Source organism: Phoca vitulina, unplaced genomic scaffold, assembly GCF_004348235.1.
Source record: "Phoca vitulina isolate PV1807 unplaced genomic scaffold, GSC_HSeal_1.0 scaffold4, whole genome shotgun sequence".
In the NCBI taxonomy this organism is placed as follows: domain Eukaryota; kingdom Metazoa; phylum Chordata; class Mammalia; order Carnivora; family Phocidae; genus Phoca; species Phoca vitulina.
Genome location: NW_022589707.1, coordinates 25,614,192 through 25,639,035, shown reverse-complemented (window position 1 = coordinate 25,639,035; position 24,844 = coordinate 25,614,192). Strand labels below are relative to the sequence as shown.

At 39.4% G+C, this 24,844-nt stretch overlaps 1 protein-coding gene across 8 annotated transcripts in view; it reads left to right on the top strand.

The window, feature by feature from the left end:
• ST7 (suppression of tumorigenicity 7) overlaps nucleotides 1–24,844 on the top strand; it is a 235,422-nt gene that overhangs the window by 192,324 nt on the left and 18,254 nt on the right. For 7 of the 8 annotated variants that reach the window (XM_032401717.1, XM_032401715.1, XM_032401720.1 and 4 more), the window contains 3 exons: nucleotides 3,926–3,998; nucleotides 5,449–5,551; nucleotides 21,775–21,925. In XM_032401717.1, the coding sequence (XP_032257608.1) occupies nucleotides 3,926–3,998; nucleotides 5,449–5,551; nucleotides 21,775–21,925 (327 nt within the window). Of the gene's footprint in view, nucleotides 1–3,925; nucleotides 3,999–4,759; nucleotides 4,896–5,448; nucleotides 5,552–21,774; nucleotides 21,926–24,844 lie in introns of those variants that run through there. The other variant, XM_032401721.1, reaches the window with a different exon arrangement.

The following is a 24,844-nucleotide window of genomic DNA, read 5'->3' as shown; positions in this document are numbered from 1 at the left end:
CCAGGTGTCCCAGAACAGTTGTGTATTTTAATGGTGGTGGTGGTTGATTGAATCTAGCCATGGGATAAAATTGAATAGAACTAAACACACACATGAAGGCATGTAAAAGAAAGGTGAAACCGGAACAAGGTCTGTAATTTCCTTAATAGTACTTTACCAATGTCAGTTTTTTGGTTTTTGATATACTACAGTTATGTAAGATGTCAGCATTGGGGGAAGCTGAGGGAAGCATTCACAGAACTGTGTACTATTTTCACATCTTTCTGTGAACCTATAATTATTTCAAAATAATAAGTTTCAAACTTATAATAGACAACAACAACCAAGTCAAAGTATTTTTTTTAAAGAAATGAAAGAGGTAGTCTTACGAGCAAGCAGCCCATCATAACGAGCTTTCCCCTAAAGGTAGTATATATGCTATTTCTTAAAAGTGAGCTAAAACATGCAGTTCTTGCCTCTGATTTAAATGTTAGGCAGTTAAAAAAAAATGGTAGCCAGCTACTAGATTAAAATGTGGTTAATGAATGCACACTGCAAAAGGAACACACTAACTTTCATAAGGGTGTGTAAGTATAGGCAGTAGATCTCTGGTCAGACTTCATTTCATGTACGTTCTACCTTTGTCTGTCTGTGCTCTGTCTGGTTCACCAGTGTATTTGCTCATGAACTTGCTTCAAACAGTTTGTAGAACAGAATTCTTCTAGATAGCATCATTGTTATCTTTTAAAAAATCACTTATTACATGTACATCATAGGAAGCTTTGGAAATACAGATAAACAGTAGAAAAAAATTACCTCTAATCCCACCACCCAAAAATACTGTTGATATTTTGTATATATAATTCCAGTCTTATTATTTCTGTGCATATAAATGCTTTTTAAAAAATATATGAGATCATAATTTTGTAAACTTGTTTTACTTACTATGTAGGTACGGCAATGCACCATTTTCCCAGATCATTAAATAACTTTTCGCCCATGTGATTTAATGACTACATAGAATTGTACCCTGTGGATGTACAGCATCTTAACTAAACTTTTGTGATTGGACATTTAGGCTGTTTCCAGTTTTCCACCATTAGAAACAATATTGTCATCAACATCCTTAAGACTAAATCCTCATACACAGTTGTGATTATTTCTCTTAGGAAAAAGTCTCAGAAGTGGAATTGCTGGGGTAGGCAAAATGTCAATGCTTTTGCTTTTATTGTCAAAGATAAGCATCATTTAAAAAAATTTGTTGTAAACAAAAACTTTATGTGAACAACAAGAAGCTTTACCTACAGGGAAACTGAGGATCGATTTCTTTAGAGTGATTCATCACTTCTTAGAGGCAACTGCCATTACCAGATAGATTAATTGTTTTGACAGAATTAAAAGGAAAACATTGAAACTATCTAAATAAACAAATTATGCAAGAATTTTTTTTGCTATTTTTTATTTTTGTTAAACAGTGAGAGCAAAATAATTTACTCGAGTAAAAGAAAACAAATGGAATCAACATGCCACTAGTGGGGAATGAAGTATTTACATTTCTCCCACTTCCCATTTGATATTGATTAAAGTATATTTTTGGTTATTTAGTTTTTAAGCATTACAACTATGCACATATACCACCTTCTTTACATACAGTGAAGCAGTAGGGTTAAAAAAATTTTATGGGAAAAACGCACTACAGTAGTTGTAATGTTGCAGAATTCTGTTGCATTTTTCTAGTTGTGAATATCCTGTTCATGGGCAAGAGGGGGCCTGGTTCTGGATTAAAGATCACTTTTGATTGGACATCTGTAGTATTTTGCAGAACACCTCAGTTGTATGTTTTTCTGCATTTCCAACTGAGTGAATATGTCACTTTGCTTGTTTAGGTAACCATCAAAACACAATCTGATCTTTCTCATTGAGAAGCCAAATCCTTAACAACAGGTTTTCTTTAATTTATCAAGTGAGGCTCCGTCTTGTGTGTTGCCAGCTTCAGATAATTATGTTCATTGTCTTCAGCCTCAACTCCTTTCTTGGACTTTTCATTGGTCCCTACTTTATGGAAAGCTGCTAGGTTGACACAGAAGGAACACAGATCACACCAAGAAGAGTGGAAACAAGCCTTGGATACTTTTTAAATAAAAAGTCTGAACTTTAAAAGAAGGTCTGAACTTTTAAGTAGAATGGTATTATCTGCAGTTTTTATTACCTTCCAATAACAATCAATGAGTGGAACCTAGTAAAGAAGATATTTGATTCTTGGATTAATTTCCCACACCGGGAAGCAGTTAAATGTTTAGATGTTGGAAAAGCAGCAAGACAAATCCATGAGTATTTGACATTCTTTTTTTCTTCTTAGTCATAAGCACATCATTTTACACTATGCATATGGTGGTGAAATTTTGTTTGAATATAATTTATGAGATGAGGGTTACAAAGACCTCTTTCCCTTTCAGTTCTGTGTTGGTATTTTCTATGATTATTTATTTTTTATCAATGGCATTGAAATTTCCTTCAAAGAGAAATTCCTCTTGCTGGGATTGGTGATAAATACTTATTACTGGATTAGGGATTGTTTTTCTTTTATGACCTTATTTTCCTCTGTGGCTGTCTGTTGGCTAGTTATGGGACTTTCCTTTTCATTCTTACTGTAATGTAATTCTTTTTTTTAAGTTTTAATTTAAATTCCAGTTAGTTAACATACAGTGTTATATTAGTTTCAGGTGAACAATATAGTGATTGAACATTTCCATACAACACCCGGTCTCATCATAACAAGTGCACTCCTTAATGCCCATCACCTATTTCCCCAATCCCCCCACCCACCTCCCCTCTGGTAACCATCAGTTGGTTCTCCATAGTTTAGAGTCTGTTTCTTGGTTTGTCTCTCTCTCCTTTTTGCTCCTTTGTTTTGTTTCTTAAATTCCACCGTAATGTAATTCTTTTGAAGTTGAAAATAGCCCTGTGAAGAAACTGGCAGAGCATTCCAGGTGGTAAGAGTTTCTCCAGCCTAGAGTGGATTTTGCTGCCCTGGGAATGGTCTGAATTAAGATGGCATTTCTCTGTCATAGTATATTTGGTTCAGTGTTAAAGAAATACTATCCAGTAGGAAATAGGGTTATAATTTAAACACAAATTTTTCTCCAAAAGAGACTACCCTCTTTGAATTTATCTATTCTCAGTTGTACCCTGTAGTTTTATTTCCCTTTAAACTAATTATCTGAATCTGTTACCCACTCCCACCTCTCCGTGTGAAATTTTCTGTACAGACCGAGAGGAACTGTTTCTCGGAGAAACAAATTAGGCTTTATATGAATGAACAAAAATTGTATAGATTTCTAAAGATTTCACATATATATCCTTATATATAAAGATTTTTCATATATGTTATATATAATAAATGTGTTACCTTTTCAACAAAAAACTGAATATGAACTTATTGAAATTTAATGCAAAGGAAATCTTGTTTAAATCTGACCATTAAAAAATAATTTATTTAGGTGTGGTTTTTTTTTTTTAAAAAAGATCCAGGTAATATTTTTTCTTCACATTAGCATTTCATACGCCTGTTGAGAACTTTTTATGAGAGACATAGAGGTCCTAATCTGCCTTTTATGATATCAAGGGCATTCCTGTAATATTTAAATTTATAGCTATTGTCTGATTAATTAAGCTCAATACATGAAAATCCATGTCTTAAATAGAAGATGATTGCTCAAGAGTCAGGCTGGTGGATTTTAAACGTGAATTATTTACAAAAATATGAATTACCCTTAGTTTCACATACTACCCAGCTACATAAGAAGCAGCTGTGTATTGTATGCATTAAAATATTCTTAATTTATGCTTTGTTAGACTTACATGATTAAAATGCTAGTGGATTAAAAATAATTGCTCTTTATTTCTGCAAACTTCTAAGAGTTTCTACTTTCTTTTTCTCTGACAGATATAAGCTTACCAAAGTCGGCAACAATATGCTATACAGCTGCCTTGCTCAAAGCAAGGGCTGTCTCTGACAAGTAAGTGGAGAATGGCTTGGGCGGTACTAAATGTCTGACCCGACTGAAGGAGGTGTGTTGCCTCTGAGGGCTTTCTCTGGAAGTTTCTCTTAGTCTTTGAGACCCCTGCTTATGAGCATGCATTTTCTAAAACCTGCTGATCTTTTCTTTCACTACTAGAAGGAGGGAATATATATCCCCAGGTTTTGTAAGGGTGTGTGGGTCCCTAAAGAGGGATTTATGTGAAATTCCATACCTCTGAGGTGACTTTTTTTTTTTTTTTTTTTTTGCCAGACAGTAGATACCGAAAGGCCTGCTTGGGACTTACACAAAATGCCTTCCTTTTATTCATTTTTTTGCGTATTCCTCTTCCTTCGGCAGTCCAAGACTGGGTAGTAGTCCTAACAAACACGTGAGATGCAGAGGGGTTGATCATCTCCCATTCTTTGACTCCTCAGTTCCCAATTAACCCCCCACCCAGGGTCCGTTTGCTTTGAGTTGTCATCTCAGCGGGACATTTGCCCCTTTTATTCAGGCAGGTGACTTTGGCATAGAGAATTTCCATACACATCCGAGATGACTGGCAGGTGAAAGAGAACAGTTGGCTTCACTGTTCTTGAGTTCACAAATGCTTACGTTTCCCCGATACAATCCCTCTGAAGCACCGAAAAGCAGATAACAGGAAAAGAAAACAGCCTCTGCTCTGTCAGACAGGTTTGCTGTTAAGTGTGTGTGCACTTCAAGACCGAAGTAATTTTCTTTCATTCTTTTTTATCCTGTAGATCGCCAGTACCTACTGCAACATCTTTTCTCCCTACACAGCGACTCCAGCTTGGGAGGGCAGGGCCAGGGTTGTCACAGCTTCCCCTGTGGTGTCTGCCTGCCAAGCACAGCTCTGGAGTTAGCCCTGGGTGTGAGGTGAGAAAGAGATTGCATGGTCTGGTTTTTTTCATTCACTTGGGCAGGTGTCCCGCCCGCAGTTTGGGCACGCACACCCCCCTGCCGGAACGGCCCCAAGCAGGCTGGCCTGTGGTGGAAGCTGCATCGCAGCACTGACATTGGGTTGGGAGCCTCCTTTAAAATTCTCCCCAGTTCTGTTTTTAACCACGTACGCTCTTCTGTAACCTAGTTTTCTCTTTTTCCTACACTGTCTGCCCTCGTCAGTCCTACCCCCTCCCCTGACCTAAGCAGGTACCTCATAGAAAATTTAGACTAGCTATTTAGACAGAGAGACTTGACAGCTGAATTTAATTCCTGCCAAGATTAGATGCAAGCACGCTTTCTGCTTCTGCTGGGGTTTTTGTTGGCCTCGGTCTGAGGGGTCGCTCAGAGGTTCCGTGTAGTGGAGGTTTGGAGAGCTCATGCCATTGGCTCGCTGTGGTTTTATGGGCCCTTGACGTGTAGACGCCTTTCCGGGTTGATGCCCAAGCAGTGGTCCCAACTGGATGGTGTTTGTCTTTCTGCTTTTCAGATTCTCTCCCGAGGCTGCATCTCGGCGGGGGCTGAGCACAGCAGAGATGAATGCAGTAGAGGCCATTCATAGAGCTGTGGAATTCAATCCTCACGTGCCAAAAGTGAGTCTGTGGAATCCCCACAGGAACTCGTTATGATAGCAGAGAGTTCGGTGACCACAATGTCATGTCTCGAATACACCCAGTATAAAAAAGTGAATTGCAGCCGATGAACATTGAGGCCCTATATAGTCCATGGTTAGCTTCATTTTTAAGCAAAAGCTACATTCAAGAGGCTTTGTGCCGATTTGGGGGCTTTCTGTAATTGGGGTAAATTGATAGACCTGGCTTAGGCAGGTCAGGCCAGGAAGCCTGAAATTGGCAAAATACAGAGATCCCAAGAGTATTGATGCATTTGATAGGAATTTCACACCAGTTACAATCTTACTTAGACCCAACTCGGGAAGTGAACCTAGTTTTGAATATAAATGGTAAAAAAAAAAATACTGATTTAAGACATTCTGAGTGCTTTGTGAGTGCCATTTTAGGAGGAATATGTAGTAGGAAATGTTTGTCTTAATTGTTAACCACATGATTGACCGATTTATAAATACCCAGTATTTCCCATATATTTATTTTCCTGAATTTGATTTTAAAAAGGAGTCAAATCACGATAGAGGATGTTTCTATAATCTTTTATTTAGGAGATGGATGTGTATTTATGATTTACCTATATTTGAGTACCTGCTATGTGATAGGCACCTTGCTGAGTGCTATTTTCAGTTTCTCAGTGTTATAAAGCACATTGTGACCTTTGGGAAACTATTCATACAGGGTACCACAGGCATAGATTGCTTTCAGATTTCTGAGGAAGACTTTCACTGGTGAAAAATGACAAAGGAAGGCTATTTTGTTTTCTTGCAGTACTGTGTAGCAAGAGGGTGGTGCATGTGTGCATGTATGTGTGTATGGGAGGATTTGTGGAGTTACCTACTTTAATTTATTTTGTTGATATTCACAGTGACAGAGGTAGGTGACCTAACATCATTTCTGAGCTTTGACTCGGGTCGTGCTCATTTTCTCACAAAACAGAAATCTGAAGAATGGTGCCCAGTGCCACAGTCAGTGAAGGATATAGTTATCCACTCTAGTTCCAGTGGATAATGACCAACATAGTACTTGTAGACTTAGGTATCATAGATGGGGTGGTATAACATCTCTTTATTTAATGTATTTCTGGCTAAGTTAAAAATGTTCATTCAAATTCGATTAAAATTTAAAGCTAATCATGAAAATATTGTCCTGAATTACAGTCAACTTAGGTCATCAATTAATATTTATTGAATGCTATATTCAATACAGAGTTATTCTATGAGTATAAATAAGCTCTTCTAGAAGTAGCATTGAGCAGTAGAGTCCTAGAAAAAACTTGGGTTCAAGTTCTGGCTCTGTCATTTATTAGCCATGGGAGCTGGGGGCTTAGCATCTCTGAACTCAAAGTTTTCCCTCATTTTTTCAAATGAAGATAAAAATATAAACCTTACCTTCTGTGATAAAGACCAAGTGAGATAATACAGTCAAAGTTCTTTGAAAAATTGAACATCATATGTTCATAAAATATTAAAATTGTTATTGGACTTGTTGGCGGCCCCTCAAATCTGGAAACTGGGTCCTAACTCTTCCAGTTTTAGCAGAGCTTTGTATTCTTAGTGCATGAGATAGGAAACTGGTACTTGCTGGTTAGATATTTTAGTTGAAGCTGTAGTATAATTCTATGATAAGGGTCTTAAATGGTTGACTGAACTTCTAGAAGAGTATTAAAAGCCCTAAGAAATAGTTTAAGGCTACCTAGGAAGAATTTGACTCAGTCAGCTAGCACTCTACCTGCAAAATAGAATTCGTTTTAAAAGTGGGAACATTTGAAATATTTGATTTCACTCTACTCTTTAATTGTTGACTGGAGAAAAGATAGGGTACATAGGTAAACCGATTCTCTACACTTTGCTTTGTTGGTGATTGTGCTGAGGGAAAACTTGTTTCTAGATCGTCTTCATCTATTGACATTTCCATGGGGAAAAGGCCCTGTGAATCACTGTTCAGAATTATGTCCAGAATTAACCACAAACCTCTGGTACGTACGTATACTATTTGCAGGCTGTTATAAACATCCTTTATACATGACCTATTTATTGGGCTGCTTGCTAATACTTTAGTAAACACACACACACACACTGGTGCCTTTTCAGGCAGAAGGTAGGCTTAATTCTAATGAGACATCAGTGAAAGATATAAACTCTTAGACTCTTGGTGTAAGAAGGGACCTCAGAGATCATCTAGGACACCTTCCCATCCTCAGCTTGAATCTCTCCTCATAATGATATCGTGATGATTATTTTTAATATTGGTTTTTATTGCATGTTTACTGTGTGCCAAGCACAGTACTAAGTGAACTACATATGCCTCTCATTTATTTTGCATAACAACACTGTGAGGTGTATCAGACTATTAGCCCTGCTACACAGATGAGGGCACTGCAGGTCTGGAGAGGTGAAGTGACCTGCTCACGGTCACACAGCTAGTAAATGACAGAGCCTGAACTGGTTCTGGGTTCTCAAACCCTTCAATATCACCCTCCACAGCCCCCCCACCATCCCACCAAGTTGCGGACCAGCCTAGACTTGAAGCCTTCAAATGATGGCGGGCACGTGACTTCCCAAGGCACTCGTGGACAATTCATATTTCGTCAAGATACTCTCCTATTTTAAACACTTCCTTGCCTTCTTTTTCTCTATCACAGGAAGTCGTCAGTGGCCTACCACAGGAATTTTCAGCAACTACGTGCCGTTTTACCCAATTATAGTCTGTTAGAAGGAGAAAAAATACCAGATAAAATAGCTGAGAACTGCCTTCCATGAATGTCCAGCTTAGGTCTGTCTGGTATTCTATTAAGCAGAGGTACATAGTTAATATTTCAACATCCAGTGGAAAAATACCAATTATTTACTCCAGAAGGGTTACTCTTAGGAACACTTTTCACCTGCAAATGTGCAGAGTAGGGAGTCTTGCTCCTAAACACACCTCAGGACCAGGAAGTAAATAAAAACTAGTAAAAAGCCATGGGCCTCTATTCTGAAGGGAGCCTTTTAAGTAGTCAGGTATATCTAAAACACAAGGATTTCTGAGGCTTTCGATTGCAGCAGATTATAAGGAGGAAGCAGCCCGTAGGCTCATTATTATAAACTGAATTGTGTGACTCCCCTCCTGAGGAACTGCAGCTGTGTCCCCAACCCTACAAAGGAGGATATAAACTACTTGAAAGGTTCTTCAACATCCTTTAAAATATGACCCAACTTGTTTTTCAGTTTTTCTAGCTACTTCCAACAGTCTGTTTATTGTTCCAGAAATGTTCTCCTCCTCTTCCCTCTTTGCTTCCTCTGAGGATATCCTACTCATCCTTCACCCCCACCATTAAAAGTCACCACCGGGAAACCTGTTCATTCCTCATCCCAGAATCAGTCTCTCCCCTCTGTGATCTCTCACTACCGTGAATTGATTACAGAATTACTCTTTTCCCCTTTTTGAGGATGACTAGTGGTTTTAGGATCTTAATGATGCTGCTGTTTTCTAAGAACTGGGTACATGGTTCAAAAGGATGAAATCTCTAAACCATTAGAGGATGTTTTCCATTTAATGATATTAAAATAAAATTTCACTTAAGTTGCTGGACAAATGAAGGCCATGCTCATCTCTGTTCTATATCTTCATCTGTATATTGTTATAGTTTATTGGATTTTTTTGTTTTAGCTTTTCCTTCTGCTTTCCCTGCAAATATGCTTCCCCACCTACCCTGATCTATTTTGTTTCCTTTGCAGCACAGGAGCCTTTTATTTTGATGTAGTCCCACTTGTTTTTTTTTGCTTTTGGTGTCTATGCTTTTGGTGTCCTAGCCAAGAAATCATTAGCAATGTCGAGATTTACATGGGAGGATGGTGTTTTTCTCTCAGTGATTCATCACTCTGCAAGGATCACTAATGCTACATACTCTTAGTATGCTGTATCTACACTCAAGTCTTTCCCTGTGAAGAGACCCCTTTTTGGTTTAGAGGATGTTTCATTAACTCCTTCAGGGTGCTAAAGATAAATTTCATTTTCTGACACCTTTCCAAAACAAGACTAACTTACTGGTTTGTTACAGACAGTATTAGATTTTGTTTTTTCCCTCTGTAGTGGTGGTATAAAAATAAATTTCTTTCTATATTAGAAGAAAGTATAAAGAAATTTTTCATAGTCCTATCATCTAATCCGATTTAAGACTCTTTCTAGCCTTATTTTCCCATGCATTTTTAATACTTAGGAATCATAGTCACACAGCATATACATTTTTTAAAAATTAACCTGGGGCTCTAAACTTGAATTTTGTGGTTGGGTATTGGGGGGTATATTTATTTTTTTTGGAGGAGGATCATCAGATTTTCATGGTTCTTTGACCTTAAAAAGGCTATCTTCTAGGGCGCCTGGGTGGCTCAGTCGTTAAGCGTCTGCCTTCGGCTCAGGTCATGATCCCGGGGTCCTGGGATCGAGGCCCGCATCAGGCTCCCTGCTCCGCGGGAAGCCTGCTTCTCCCTCTCCCACTCCCCCGGCTTGTGTTCCCTCTCTCGCTATCTCTCTCTCTGTTAAATAAATAAATTTTAAAAATCTTTAAAAAAAAAAAAGGCTATCTTCTAACTTAACATTAAAGTCCAAGTCTTTTAGCCCTGTGCCTTCAAACACTCTAAAATATTCTCAGTAACTGTTTTCTGGATGATTTACTTCCTTATTTTTTATCATAAATAATACATATCATGAAATCTACCTTCTTAATAAATTTTTAAGTATGAAGTATAGTATTGTTAACTGTATGCACGTGGTTGTTAGAACTTTTTCATCTTGCATGTCTGAAACCCCATACTCATTGAACCAGGACCTCTCCATTTCTCCCTCCTCCTCCCAGCCCCGGGTAACCACTGTTCTACTTTCTGCTTCTATGAGTTTGAACACTTTAGATATGTCACACTGGTGGAATCATGCAGTATTTGTCCTGTGACTGGCTTATCTCACCTAGCATAATGTCCTCCAGGTTCATCCGTGTCACAGCACAGGACAGGATTCCTTTCTTTAAGGCTGAATAATATTCCATTTTGTGTGTATATCACATTTTCTTTATCCATTCATCTGTTGATGTAAATTTAGGTTGTTTCTACTTTTTTGGCTATTGTGAATAATGCTGCAATAAACATCAGAGAGCAAATACCTCTTCAAGATCCTGTTTTCAGTTCTTTTGGCTGAATACCCACAGTGGCATTGCTGGATCATGTGGCAGTATTATGTTAATTAATTAATTAATTTTTTTAGACTTTACTTATTTATTTGACAGAGAGTGCGCACAAGCATGGGGAGTGGCAGGCAGAGGGAGAGGGAGAAGCAGGCTCCCCACTGAGCAGAGAGCCCGACATGGGGCTCAATCCCAGGACCCTGGGATCATGACCTGAGCCGAAGGCAGCCACCCAACTAACTGAGCCACCCAGGGACCCCACTATTTTAATTTTTTGAGGAACCTCCATACTGTTTTGTACAGTGGCTGCACCAGTTTGCATTCCCACTAACAGTGCACAGGGGTTCCAATTTCTCCACTTTCTCACTAACACTTGTTATAGTCTTTTTTTTTTTTCTTTTTTTGACAATGGCCTCACACATCCTAACTTGTATGAGATGATATCTATTGTGGTTTTGATTTATACTTCCCTGATAATTTGTGATGTTGAGCATCTTTTTTTTTTTTTTTTGAGAGAGTGAGTGTCAGTGAGTTGGGGGAGGGGCGGGGGGGGGGAGAGAATCTTAAGTAGGCTCCACGCCTAGTGGGGAACCTGATGTGTGGGGCTCCATCTCACAACCCTGAGATCATGATGTGAGCTGAAATCAAGAGTCAGATGCTTAACTGACTGAGCCACCCAGGCACCCCTGAGCATCTTTTCATGTACCTGTTGGCCATCTGTATGTCTTCTTTGGAGAAATGGCTGTTCATGTCTTTTGCCCATTTATTGTTCAAGTTATTTTGTTTTGTTTTGTTTGTTTGCTATTTAAATTGTAGGAGTTTCCTGTATATCTTGGATGTTAACCCCTTATCAAATGTATAGTCTGCAAATATTTTCTCCCATTCCATAGGTTACTTTTCCACTCTGTTGTTTTCTATGCTGCACAGAGGCTCTTTATTTTGATATAGTCCCACTTATCTATTTTTCCTTCTGTTGTCTATGCGATTGGTGTCCTATCCAAGAAATTGTTGCCAAGACCAGTGTTATGAAGCTTCTCCCTATATTTACTTCTAGGGGTTTTATAGTTTCAGGTCTTACATTTAAATCTTTAATGCATTTTGAGTTGGTTTTTGTGTATTGTTTAAGATAAAGGTCCATTTTCATTCTTGTGCATGTGGAATCCAGTTTTCCTCACATTATTTATTGAAGAGAATGATTTAATTCTTGTGTCCTCTGTTGTAGACATCAGGTGGTCAACTATAATAGCAAACCTTTTGGTCATAAAGGTATTTTGCTGTTTACGTTATCTATTTAGGATAGATATACAGAATGAGAATTACTGAGTAACATATAGAAGCACTTCAGGGCTCTTAATGTTTATTGCCAGATGCTTACCAAAAAAAGATTGTAGTAGTTTACACCTCCATCAGCAGGTAATGCCTTCTTTACCATTTTCTCGCACCCTCACCAGCATTGAGCAATCTGTTTAAAACAGAAAAAAGAAAGAAGGAAAACAAAAAAATAATTATGATTTCATTGGGTACAAATGGAATTCTGTTCTTTAGTTGGCGTTTCTTTGCCACTACTAGTAAGGTGGAACATTGTTAGCCATGTGTGTTTATTCTTGTCTGAATTGTCAGGCCCATTATGTAGACGTCCTGTTCTTACCGGGAAAACATATTAACGTAATGATAGAGCAAGAGGTAGCAACATCAGGTAGGCAGACCTGTGAAGTGTCATTAACAGGGTCCAGAAGTATTTGAAACAAGGACTCTCACTACTTCTTGTCCATGGGCCAAAGGGAACCATGGGAAGGGGGAGTTGATTAGCTCCCTGCCTGTTTCCTTTTTGATAAAATGGGGATAAAAATAAAAGCTTCATAGGTCTGAGGAAATGTAAATGGAATTACATTGTGTAACTCATCCAGTACATAGTAGGCACTTGGACATGTGTTGGGCCTTCGTCATCTTTTCCCTGGTACTTTCAGCTCTATTTCTGCTATTGCTGGCTGGGCTACAATAGACCCTGCCTAGAAAAATGCATTAATAAGTACTTTTGAAACATCCTAGTGTAAGAAGGACAACTAGAGAGTTTAACGGTGGCACTGCATTGCCCCTGACCTTGAGTACCCACAGCGTCCCTTTAAGCCTACAGATTTGAGGGGAGGCTCTAGCATGCTCTGGCTTACAGCTGTTGTCTGCCGGAATTCCCAGTTTGTAACTGTCGGTAAGTCCGTTGCTTATGGTTGATTAAAAGTTACCCGTTTCCGACCTCTGTCTCCTATTTTTTTTTTTCTGGAATGCCACCAAAACAACAATGACAAGTAACTAATAATGATTTTTTAGAGCAGTAAACATTTTTTTCCCTCCTAATACAATCTTATATGAAGCCTTAATGAACAAAGCAAGTAGACGTAGAACTGCTATGGTTGAAACTGGGATGAGAAAGCAGGTAGCCCAGCAACCCCAAGGCACCTGTACATACAGTTTAGAAAAGAACAGAAGCCTATGACCAGTCACTATCACCACAGGAAAATCCCAAGCATGTGAGGTCCCACCCATAGAACTGGAGGCTCAACACCCATTCTGATGAGCAGCAGAGGGCTGAGGGAGCCCCAAGGGCTTGAGATGCCTGAGTGTTGTCGGTGGAGACATTGAGGGGGAAAAAATCACCAGCACCAATGCAGGGAAAGCTTTCATCTTCATCTTGCCTAAAATACCAGCACTAGGAAGCCATGGGCTCTTCCTACTGGCCCCACATCGGGGTGCAGTGGGCAGTCCCTGAGTGTGCTGGGGGGAGGGAGCTTGCTGTGTTCCTGAAGCTCCTTTTACCAGCCGGACAGCCCAGGCTTGACATGGTATTGACAGGAGGATCCAGCCAATAGATACATAGTTTTTAAATTCTCAGTCTCAGAGTGTGGAAAGTCATGAGAAAATAGGAAAGAATGAAAAATGTTATGACAGAAATACATTCCCAATAAAAATTTACATTTTTTAAAAAAAGCTCATCTAATGTTAATCTAGAAACTCTTATTTCATGGGGATTTTAAGAGGCTTGTGGGGGAAAACATCCTGGTCATTGTATATGCTAATGGAGTATCCACAGGACCTTGTTAGAGTGATGGAAATTCTATTTCATGCAGACACTAATGCAGTCCTCCCCTTATGTCTTGGTAGAGCTGATTGACAGAGTATAAAATTGCTTTTTAATCCAATTTAGGAAACAAAACGTGTAGTGGGTTTTAGCATTTAAAAATGCTTGAAGCTTGGAAGCAGAAACTCAAAATACTCTGGCAGATTGTCTGTGATATTGTATATCAATGGTACATTTCAGAAATATTATTTCAATATAAGTTTCTTTGAATTGAGTCATATTTTGTTCCAAAGCTTTTTTGGATTAGAGTAAGGAGAATGTATTGTGGAAATATGACCCAGAGGAAAGTGAGCAGAAACCAGTTTTTAGCCACATTTCTCAGGAATAGACAGTTTCTAAAAGATCTCTTTCTTTAACAAAAAGCAGTATAGCTGCTCCCACCAACGCCACTGCCATCATGGCCGGCCTACCTAGGTCATCCGATCCTTTGGCCTCTTGTCAAAGCCCATCCGGTTTCATCTCTCCTCAGTGTTCTGTCCCACTGACCACTTTTTCTACCTCAGGGCCATCTTGGCTCTGTACTGCGTGCTCTCTGGGTCACTCCTGCATTTCGGGGCACTCTCCTCCTACATCGTTTCCTCCCCTGCCCATCCCTGTGATTGGTCCTCTGGGAACATCATTCACTACCCACCGTTTTCTTGCTTGAAGCTCTCCTGGGAGATCTCCTGTGCTCCTGCTGCTTCAGCTTCCGCCTCTCCCTGAACAAACAAATCCCTGTGTCCAGCTTCTCTTCCGGGCTCCAGACCTGCACCCCAGCTGCCTTCAGGCTATCCCTCCAAGCACTTCCGCTGTCCTCTGGTGTCTTATATCAGCTAACTATCTCACATTACTCTAGTTTCCTAAACTAGAAATTTCACAGTCCCCCTTAATGCCTTTTCTTGCCGTCAGATTCTGCCAGGCGCCAAGTCCTGGGGAAGCCCTCCTCGGTTTAGTCACCGCTCACCCAGACCATGACAGAAGCTTTTTAAGACTTTTCTAATTTCAGTCTCTTGTCCACTTGACTTGTCCCTTTCTTTCAAAACCACAGGTGGTACCAGCTCACTTCCTAATTGCCTGCTACAGCAGATTTCAAACCGTCTTCCTAGGAGCCATAAGGATTCCTCGGACCTCTATTAGCTCCCTCCCCCAGGATCCCCCCCCACTTTGTTTTATATCCATTTCACATATTCTGTTTTAAGTTGCTCTTTTTCTTTTGAACATTTTTTTTTCTGTTTCTCAGTTTGAAAACTATGGAATAACTCAGACCGGAGGTCAGACTCTGGAGCACAGGACGGAAGACCTTTTACAGTCTACTTTTCCTGCTTCCCTTGGAGAGTAGCATAAAACCGGAGTTCCAGTGCGGTTTCTGGTACATACCATTTGTGCGACCCTGGTCAAGCTACTTAACTTCCCAAAGCCTTCATTTTTCCATCTGTAAAATAAGAATCCTAATCCCTCACAGAGTTGTTGTAAGGAGTATCTGAGCGAATACTTGACACCTGTTAGTGCTTGGTCAGTGTTGGGACTGCCTATCATGTTAGGACTTAAGCACCTTAAGATTATAAGCACAATATGCCCTTTGATGCTTTGCTGCCACTGCCCAGCCTTGCAGTGGCTTCTGCCTCTCCTCATCTTTGTAGGTGAACTAATTTAATTAATAATAAGACTGACTCATACTTTCCTTTTTCTGTGAAACCTTCTCAGAGAGAGTACCCCTCATTTGCTTCCTCAGTACTTAGTCAAGTTGACCCTTGAACAATGCAGGGGTTAAGCATGCCAACCCCCCCACATAGTTGAAAATCCCATTATAACTTTTGACTCCCTAAAAACTTAACTACTGATAGCCTACTGCTACTAACTGGAAGCCTTACTGATAACATAAAGTTGAATAATAATATATTTTGTATGTTATATATATTATATACTATATTCTTACAATGAAGTAAGCTAGAGAAAAGAATGTTAAGAAAATCGTAAGAGAAGATATGTTTATAGTATTGTACTGCATTTATTGAAAAAAAAAAAAATCCACCGGGCACTTGGGTGGTGCAGTCATTTAAGCATCCGACTCTTGGTTTCAGATCAGGTGCTGATCTCAGGGTCGTGGGATCGAGCCCTGTGTTGGGCTCTGTGCTCAGCGCGGAGTCTGCTTGATATTCATTCTCCCTCTCCGTCTGCGCCTCCTGCTCGCATTCCTCTCTTTCTCTCAAATAAATAAATAAATCTTTTAAAAAATCTGCGTATAAGTGGACCCACACAGTTCATTTCCACATTGTTCAAGGGTCAACTGTATATACCTCTTACTAAGGCAGTCATCATGTTGGATTTTATTGTTTCTTTGTCTCCACATGCACGCTCACACACACACACACGCACGCGCTTCTACAAAGATTAGCGATCATCAGGATAGGGACCTGACCAATTCATGTCCATGCCCTTGGCGTGTCCTTAAGGTAAACTGTGGGTACTGCCATGGTGTGTCATTATACTACACCATGATCTCTCCTAAATCTTTGCTTGGGATGCACTGTGGACACTCCTGTGGTTTTTGAATGAAGCACAGTAACTGACGAATAGAGAAGTGAGCCAGCAAGCAGTGGTTATCTTGTACGGAGGCCCCCTGAGTGGTACCACAGATCACCAGGTGTAACTTGGCAGTTCAGCTTTGCATTGTGCTTGTTTCCAGATTGGTTAGTGACCCCCCAGTAGCCAGTTCTTTTTAGCTGATCTGCCACTATTGTAAAATTGCTGAAGTATTTTACCTAAAAACAGATTCAATTATTTGTGGGACATACATACACAAAAAATATAACTTATCTCCATAGTAATATAAACATTTCATTTTTTTGTTAGTAAAAATAGCTACATTTCATGAACACGTATGTGCTAGGTACTGTGTGAATGCTTTACGTATATTATCCTACATAATCTTCAACAGTTAAAATTGGCAAGATGTGTATTTTTATTATTCTAACAGATGAGCAGGCTGAGGTTGAAGGAAATTAATTTATCCAGGGTCTCAGAGTGGAACAGTAGGGCTGGGATTCAAACAGTGGGTCAAAATGGCCGAGGGTGTATGAGAGCAGGGGAGGCAGGGAACCGTGATACTATGTATTTCAGTCCCATCCCAGCATGCCTCAAGAGAGCCATGGTTACTTGTGGTATTTTTGTCCTATTCCAGCGTGTGTCTTATTGAGTCCAGGGAGTCGGCAACATTGAGACTCAAAATATATAGCTTGTCTTCCAAATAGGACTAATTTTATTCTCTGAACTCTTTACTGATAGATATTTTTAAAGTATCCATTCTGGGCTTTCAGCCTCTTTCATACCCAGTTGTACCAAAGCACTGTAAACATATAAAAATTGCTGTCTCTGGTTATCTTTTTTTTCATTTGTGTGGCTTGTTTTTTTATGTTTTTGTTGCAAGTCTAGAAAATATGTTTGTATTACATGTACACATACACATGCACATATATACATATATATATAGAGAAATAAAAATGACTTATTATAGAAACCTTGGAAAACACCAAAAAAGCACAAAAGAAATTAATCTCCTGTAAAATCAAATATTTAACCACCATTAACATTGTCTGTGACTTTACAGTGTTTTAATGCGCATATCTATTTTTTTTAGTTACCAAAATCATAATCTGTATGGTACCCTTACTTTTTCTTCATTTACTAATTGATCATGAACATTTTCTCATGCTAATATTCTTCCACTACCTGATTTTTGGGAGGAACCTGATAGCCATCATCCAAATGTGCTAAAATTTACCTAAATGTGTTGAATTTACCTAAATTTAGCTAAGTGTGCTAAAATTAACCTGTATTTGCTTATTTTGTTTGTTCCCATTTTTTTCCCTAATGATTTCATATGACTTCTATTGTTGGTATTGTAAAAATCCAAAAAAAGTGGTATGAATTAATTCCTGGACATTAATGTCTATGTGAAGGTTAACTTTGGGATTATTTTCACTCAAATTATTAGAGAATTTTAAGACCTTAACAGAAGAGCATTGAACAGTCACCTGGGGTAGCCTCCTGACAGGTGAGCCAGCCTCTCTTAAATACGTCCATACTACTCAGCTCCTCTTTCTATGTTCTGACTTTGTATGTTCCTATGGACATAAGGAACTAGATTCTGACAAATAGATTTTGAAAGTTGCTTCCGAAACCTTTAGAAGCTGTACTTTAAGATCAATGTGATTTGAGAATCTGGAAGGAAGTTAGAGGCAGGGTAGCAGGCAAGATAGCATGGAATGCTGGCCTAGCTAATAGAAGCCAAATAATTATTACAGACAGGCAGAGAGTGTTCTCTGATTTGCAAGCTACAGTTATTCTAATTGATTTCTGCATACTTGTGGATAGGGATCTGCCCTCTTCCATTTATTTTTCTCTTGACAAGTAAGATGTGAAATGTTGTTCCATGCCTTTCTAATTTAAACATTGCACATGTTGAGAACTGATCTTGCCAGCCATTTTTAAGCCTGGCCCAAAAACATAACAGATTGTTGTTATTAGCCTTCGTCATCTGGTTAGAGCCAACATTTTGTTTGGAACTATACCGGAGTATAAATCTCCTTTATAGGCATAACCTATTTCTGCCATCAAGCAAATTCAATGAGAAGGTAACTGAGTGTCCTTGGTGAGTTGCTCTGGTTAGCATCATGAGGCTGATTAGAGCAAGGATGCTCATTTTGAGAGACTTCTTAGGAAGCGAGATTCATGTTCTTGAGGATCTTATGATTCAGCTGAGGGAAAAGACGCACAAATAACTAATACAAGGCAATGTATGAAAAGTACACGTACACAAAGATCAGAGGCTGCTTAGAGGAAAAACAAAGCATTACCTCACGGCCTGATTTTAGGGCTGTGGACGATGATGTCCTTGAGGCCATATGCAGCACATTGAGCCTGCAAGCTGAGTAAACCATCTGTCTCACACACATGTGTACTATTTTCCAAGTATATTTAGATGCCCTGGTGGCCAGTGATGCTTTTAAATGAATTCCTGTTTTATTACATTTATTGTAGCTTTTTGCCATATTATGTATTTTCAGTCAATACTATAATAATAATTCCTACCATAGGTGTCTATAAAATTTTTTCATGTTAAAAATTATTTTAGTTACTTGAAGATTGGAAACTTCCATTGTCTACAGCAGTGCTTTCCCATAGAACTTTCTGTGCTAACAGAAATGTCTCTGCGTTGTCCAGTATAGTGGTCATTAACTACATGCCTCACTTGAGGACTTGAAATATGGCTGGTGGGACTGAGAAACTGAATTTTTTATTTTATTTGATTTTAATTGATTTAAATTCAGATAGTCACATGTGGTAGAGGTTACCATATTGGATAATGCAGATCTATTATATCTATTCTATTATAATTATAAAATTATATAGGTAATTTTCTACGCCCCATACACACAAGTTTTCTCTGCCCTGCCCCCTCTGTTTCAAGTCTACCCACAAATGTGGGCCTACCCACTTCTTCTCAGAGGCCCCTATTTCTGAAGGTTCCTTAGGCCAAGAGAAGAGTTCTCTTATAGATGCTTAATGAAATGACTTTGAAAGACTTTCCTAATCATAGAAATAAAAGGAATGGTAGTTTATACTTTTCTTTCAGCCACCATCTTATTCTCAGGGACTTGAAGAGGTTTCTGTATACCTGGGACACATGCACTAATGGTTTTCATATTTAGTTGTTTCAGAGTTCATACGGCATGTTCTTTCTTTAAAAATTGACTATTTGGTAGGCAGGGTAGCTATAAATAATTATTAGAAACTCAAAAATAAAGTCTTACTCTAGGGCTCTTATTAGGCAAGAAAATTTCCCTTTCCTTTGTTCTCCTGATGATTATTAAGAGTAACTGAATGATCTTTCTTCTCTTACTCTGAAACAATTAATACAGTTTATAGCACTTAACAGGTTATATGTCTTTCCCATGACTCATTGCCTTGGAGTCTTTTAAGATCATCATGGGTGGTCGGGCGCCTGGGTGGCTCAGTTGGTTAAGCGACTGCCTTCGGCTCAGGTCATGATCCTGGAGTCCCTGGATCGAGTCCCGCATCGGGCTCCCTGCTCGGCAGGGAGCCTGCTTCTCCCTATGACCCTCACCCCTCTCATGTGCTGTCTCTCTCTCTGTCTCAAATAAATAAATAAAATCTTTAAAAAAAAAAAAAAAAAAAAGATCATCATGGGTGGTGGCAACATAGAGTATAATCGCTTCGATTAAGGTAACAAGATCACGAGAGGATAGTCAAATATCTCTGAACGTAAAATTCACCCTTATATTTATATTATGGTTGCTATTCATTATAAATGTAGTGCCGGTTGGATTACTAGGTAACTCAAAATTGTAATTTTTCCCAAAAGGTTTTTGTTCTGCACTGTTTTAAAACAAGATGAAGGAGGAAGGCAGTGACTTGTAGAATTCAAAAAGGGATCTGACCAAAAAGTTCTTTTGGAACTCATCCTTGAGGAGTTCCCATTAGAGTAATCACCACCTTCATGGAATGGTCTGGGAAGAGGCCTTCCCATGGAGGTCTTTCTGTCGACGGAGGGCCCTCTATTCCCACGCTCCCCACCCCCTCACCACCAAGTGTGATGGCTATATCACTCTTCTCTGCTGCACTCTCGATAGGCTCTCTCACTTTTTTGAGGCCTGAGGCTTAGAGATTTTTTTCAGATACCAGACCCAGAGTGAGGAAAGTTTCATTTGCTGAACCAAGAGGCCAGAGTGTGTCCTCCTGGTTCCTGCTAAGCAAGTGCATCCCGATAGCGGATATGCCAACAGGAGAGGAAACTTAAAGGCACCTGCACGCAGTGTGCAAAGCACATAAAGCCACATGAGATAACAGAACACGGAGAGGTGTACCATGATCTCCATTCTGTGTAGCAGGATTCTTCCATTCTTCACCCTCTCATAAATTCCACTGATAGATAAATCTTCAGGCAATTGTTTCTGACATTAAAACTGTTGAACATCTCTTCTCCTAGCACTTCCTTCTGCTGTGTTTGTCCCATTTTAGTTAAACACATCCCTCCATCATCCGCTAATCTCCATTTTAAAGGAGATGCATGGGTTGTTGTGATGGTGGTTGGTGGTGATGGTGTGTATGTATGTGTGGGTGAGGAGTGAAGCCCAGGGAGAAGCCAGCCAGCAAAAAGAAGTTAACATTTGCAAATATAAAATACCACCCTAAATTTGCTTCCCTTTCTATTCAGTAGTAAACACCAAAGAATCCATTCTGGCTCTGTGCTCCCATCTCCTTCATAGAAGATAGGAATGAAGAGGCATAAGCTGAGGACCCTTCAGTCTTTGGGAAAGGATCTAAAAGAACAGTATAGTTTGGGGTCTCTACTGCTCCCCTCCCTGGGGTCTTCCTATGCTCAGGCTGCCACATCTCCTTCCTCCAGCATCTGAACAGCAAGGGGTGGCTCTTTTCACAGGACCAGGTCCTTCTCCTTGGTAAATCTGTATAGAAAAAAATAATGGGCAGCACTAGTCAGTCTCAAGTCTCTCTAGTATAGTAGGTTTAGTCTTATGACTTCTTAACCTTCCTGTGTCCATTTTATGTATTTTTGTTTTTGGTTACAAAATTATACCAACTTTATTGTGTCTTCTAAATTTTCCATTTTGCTGTTTGAGTCTATATATGTTTCGCTGATTAGAGTATCTTACCCTGAAAGCCTCTGATCTCCACTGTAGGAAAGTAGTAGAAGGCTAACTATTAGCAAGCTTTGGGTTGCTGGATATTTTAGTAATTGCCTTCAAATGTACTAACAAGGTTGCAGGTTTGATGAAATGCTTATGAGTGGTGGCTTTAGGGAAACCAACCTCTCTATTCTCAATATTGAATTCCAAATTACTATGTTTTAATGCATCTGTCTCCTGCCTTTTTTTATTTCAGTACCTCCTAGAAATGAAAAGCTTAATCCTCCCCCCAGAACATATCCTGAAGCGAGGGGACAGTGAAGCAATAGCGTATGCGTTCTTTCATCTGGCACACTGGAAGAGGGTGGAAGGGGCTTTGAATCTTTTGCATTGTACGTGGGAAGGCAGTAAGTAATTTTCTTTCTTTGAAACGTTTTTTTTTAAGAGCACGGAAAGATGCTAAAACTGTTTTTATCCTGAGTGTTCATGATGAATAATGATGATTTGCATATCTATAGCTCTTCTTCCCTGAAATGTTCCATCATGAGAGATGATGGTTAATTACTGAGACTCTTCAGTTCCCCAGTGGTGGTGGATGATACTGTGATGCCATCCCTATACCTCCAAAAAGCAAGTTTATGCAGTGGATGGGATGAATCTGGACTGTTCTGGCAGAGGAGCACTCTATAACTGGAAAACCTTCCTTGGGGACCTGGGCACCCTCTCAGCTTCATGGGAATCTTTGGCGTAGGACTTGGCCTCGTGCTAGGCTCTGATGACCACTTCTAGATGGCCTTTCTGGGAGGACTGGCTAAAGAGCCACAGTTATCCTCCACTGGAGCTAGGTTGGCCAAACAAATGAGCAGCAGTTATACTTCAGAACAAGAGCAGTGACCACAGGACCCTAGTGTTGGGTGGCAGGTGTAGCATTTGTGTATTGATGGATAATGCCTGTTTGATGGATGTGGGGATAATCAGTCTGAGCATGTGCCAGGTACTATCCTTCTGTGTAAGGAGAGCAGACTTCAGTTGCGGGTGAGACATGCTCCCTGTCCTGGAGAAGCATCTTGTCTAGTTGGAAGGAGTAACCAACATGCAGCAGCTGCTCAGTGATTTTTCCAAAGGGAGAGGTCAGTGGGGTGTAGCAGTCATGGGTGACTTTATGGGTCATAGGAGATTTGAACCAAGCCATGAAGAACTAGGACAGTGTCATAAGCAAGGACACTGTGCAAAGTGGTGGGGCTGTTTGGAAGAATGTAAATTGATGGAAAAGGCCCAAAACTACAGATTATTGGACAAAATGGGTGTAGACACACTGTTATTAGTTAAGCAAAACAAGTACAACATGTAGTGTGGGGTGTTTTTTTTCCCCTCTCATAGGGAAACAAAACAAGTATTAGTCTTCTGATAATTTTTTCTTAGTTCACTCCTACTCTGATCAGCTTCACAAAGGAATGTCTTTTTAATCCCTTTTACTCTGTTTATCTTTGCTGCTTCCATTTTCATTTTGATAATCTTCTGCTCTTCCCTTTTCCTGCCCTTCCCAAACCCAGCAGGAATCCAAATGGATGCAGGAAGGGGGGTGGGGGCAGCCAAATGGAATGGGGTAAAAGTAAGTTGACAGAGATGGGACTCAAGTTGCTTGCAAGTTTTTTGTTGAGTTTTGAAAATATTTCTTTAGAGAATTTCTAGTGAGTTTACTTAAATAATTTACTATTTATAACTTGAGGGGTGTTGACTTGGTTGATGCTTCCACCCCTACTCCATTCTGTATAATAAGCTACTCCAGGTGCCCTGGTCCTGTTTTGAGACAGCACATTGTACTCAGGGCATGTGTGGGCGCGTGTAAAGTCCCTGTTGGCTTGGTTTATTGTTGCATTTAAGGTGTTCTACCCAAAAAAGACAAAAGGAATTTTTATTTAAACATGAAAAAGAGATCGAAAAAGCCCAGCAAGATTGAACATGAGAGGCCTCACCTAGGGTTAATTGTGGAAAAAAATGACATGGATAGATTGGCTTACCAAATAAAGACATATTTATAGATTAGCATTTTGGAAACCTAACAAAAGAAGCTTACCAGTTGGATCTGATTGATAAGAAAGTTACAGTGATATAGAAAGGATCAAAATAGGGAGGCTAGAAGTTACAAAGACACAGTGTTAGGAATGGCATAGCCATAAAAAAAAAATCCCATGAGGAATAATTAGAAATTTTATTTGGAAATTAGTTACCCATATAATCAGATACCAATGGGGGGGGGGATGCTCTGGATCAACTGGGAAGAACAATGGGATTTGAACAAATATGAAGTGACTTAGTGAGCTCCAAAATCTACCAGGGTGGTAATGTTGGGGGAATATAATTAATTACCTCAGATTAGATGGGCAGAATGAAGAGAGGAGGTGAATTTTTAGACATAAACCAGTATAGCAAGACAGTCAGGGACCTCAAGGAAAGGGAAATTCTGCATTTGAAACTTACAGATAAATAGAGACCACTCCAAGGAAGTTATACTACTATTCAGTTTTTGGAAAGAAAGCTATACCTCAATTCTGGACAAGAATAGTGAGAGTGCTTCGTAGGCACTAAGTACCTTGGAGAGTGTGTGTATAAGTGGGTAATTTACCGAGGGTTTGCATGTCCATCATTTCATATACTCTTCCTGACAGCATTCTGATTTAGACAGTTGAGAGGTGGCCGCCTCAGTTGTTTAGGAGAGGAGGAGTCATTGAGACCAGCAGCTTGTTGCAAGTTTTGCAGCCACTGTTGGTAGAGCCAGGATGTAAACTCAAGTTCACTTTCTCTTCAGTCTTCTTTTCTATAATACCAGCTATTTAGACCTTTCCTGAATAGATTAAGCGTAAGAAGATCGCTTATCTCTGAAACATTTGCTTGGAAGCCTTCAGTTTACACTACTACTTATAGGCTCAGGTGTATTTATTCCTCTTCTAGTGTTTAGAAAGTTAGTCTTTCTATATGAAATTATATTTTTGATGGTGAATATTGACTTAAACATTTTAAATATAGAATGAGCCCGATTTTATAAAAAATCAAATAATTCTACATATAAACAAAGGAAAGAGACTGGAAATAAATATACCTTTAAGTGGATTTTAAGAGATTTTCTTTTTTTCCTTCATGTTTGTATTTTTCAAATTTTCTCAACAAGCATACAAATTTTTTCTTTTCTTTTTTTTTTTTTTAAGGTTTTTATTTATTTATTTGACAGAGAGAGAGACGGCGAGAGAGGGAATACAAGCAGGGGGAGTGAGAGGGGGAGAAGCAGGCTTCCCGCCGAGCAGGGAGCCCGATGTGGGGCTCGATCC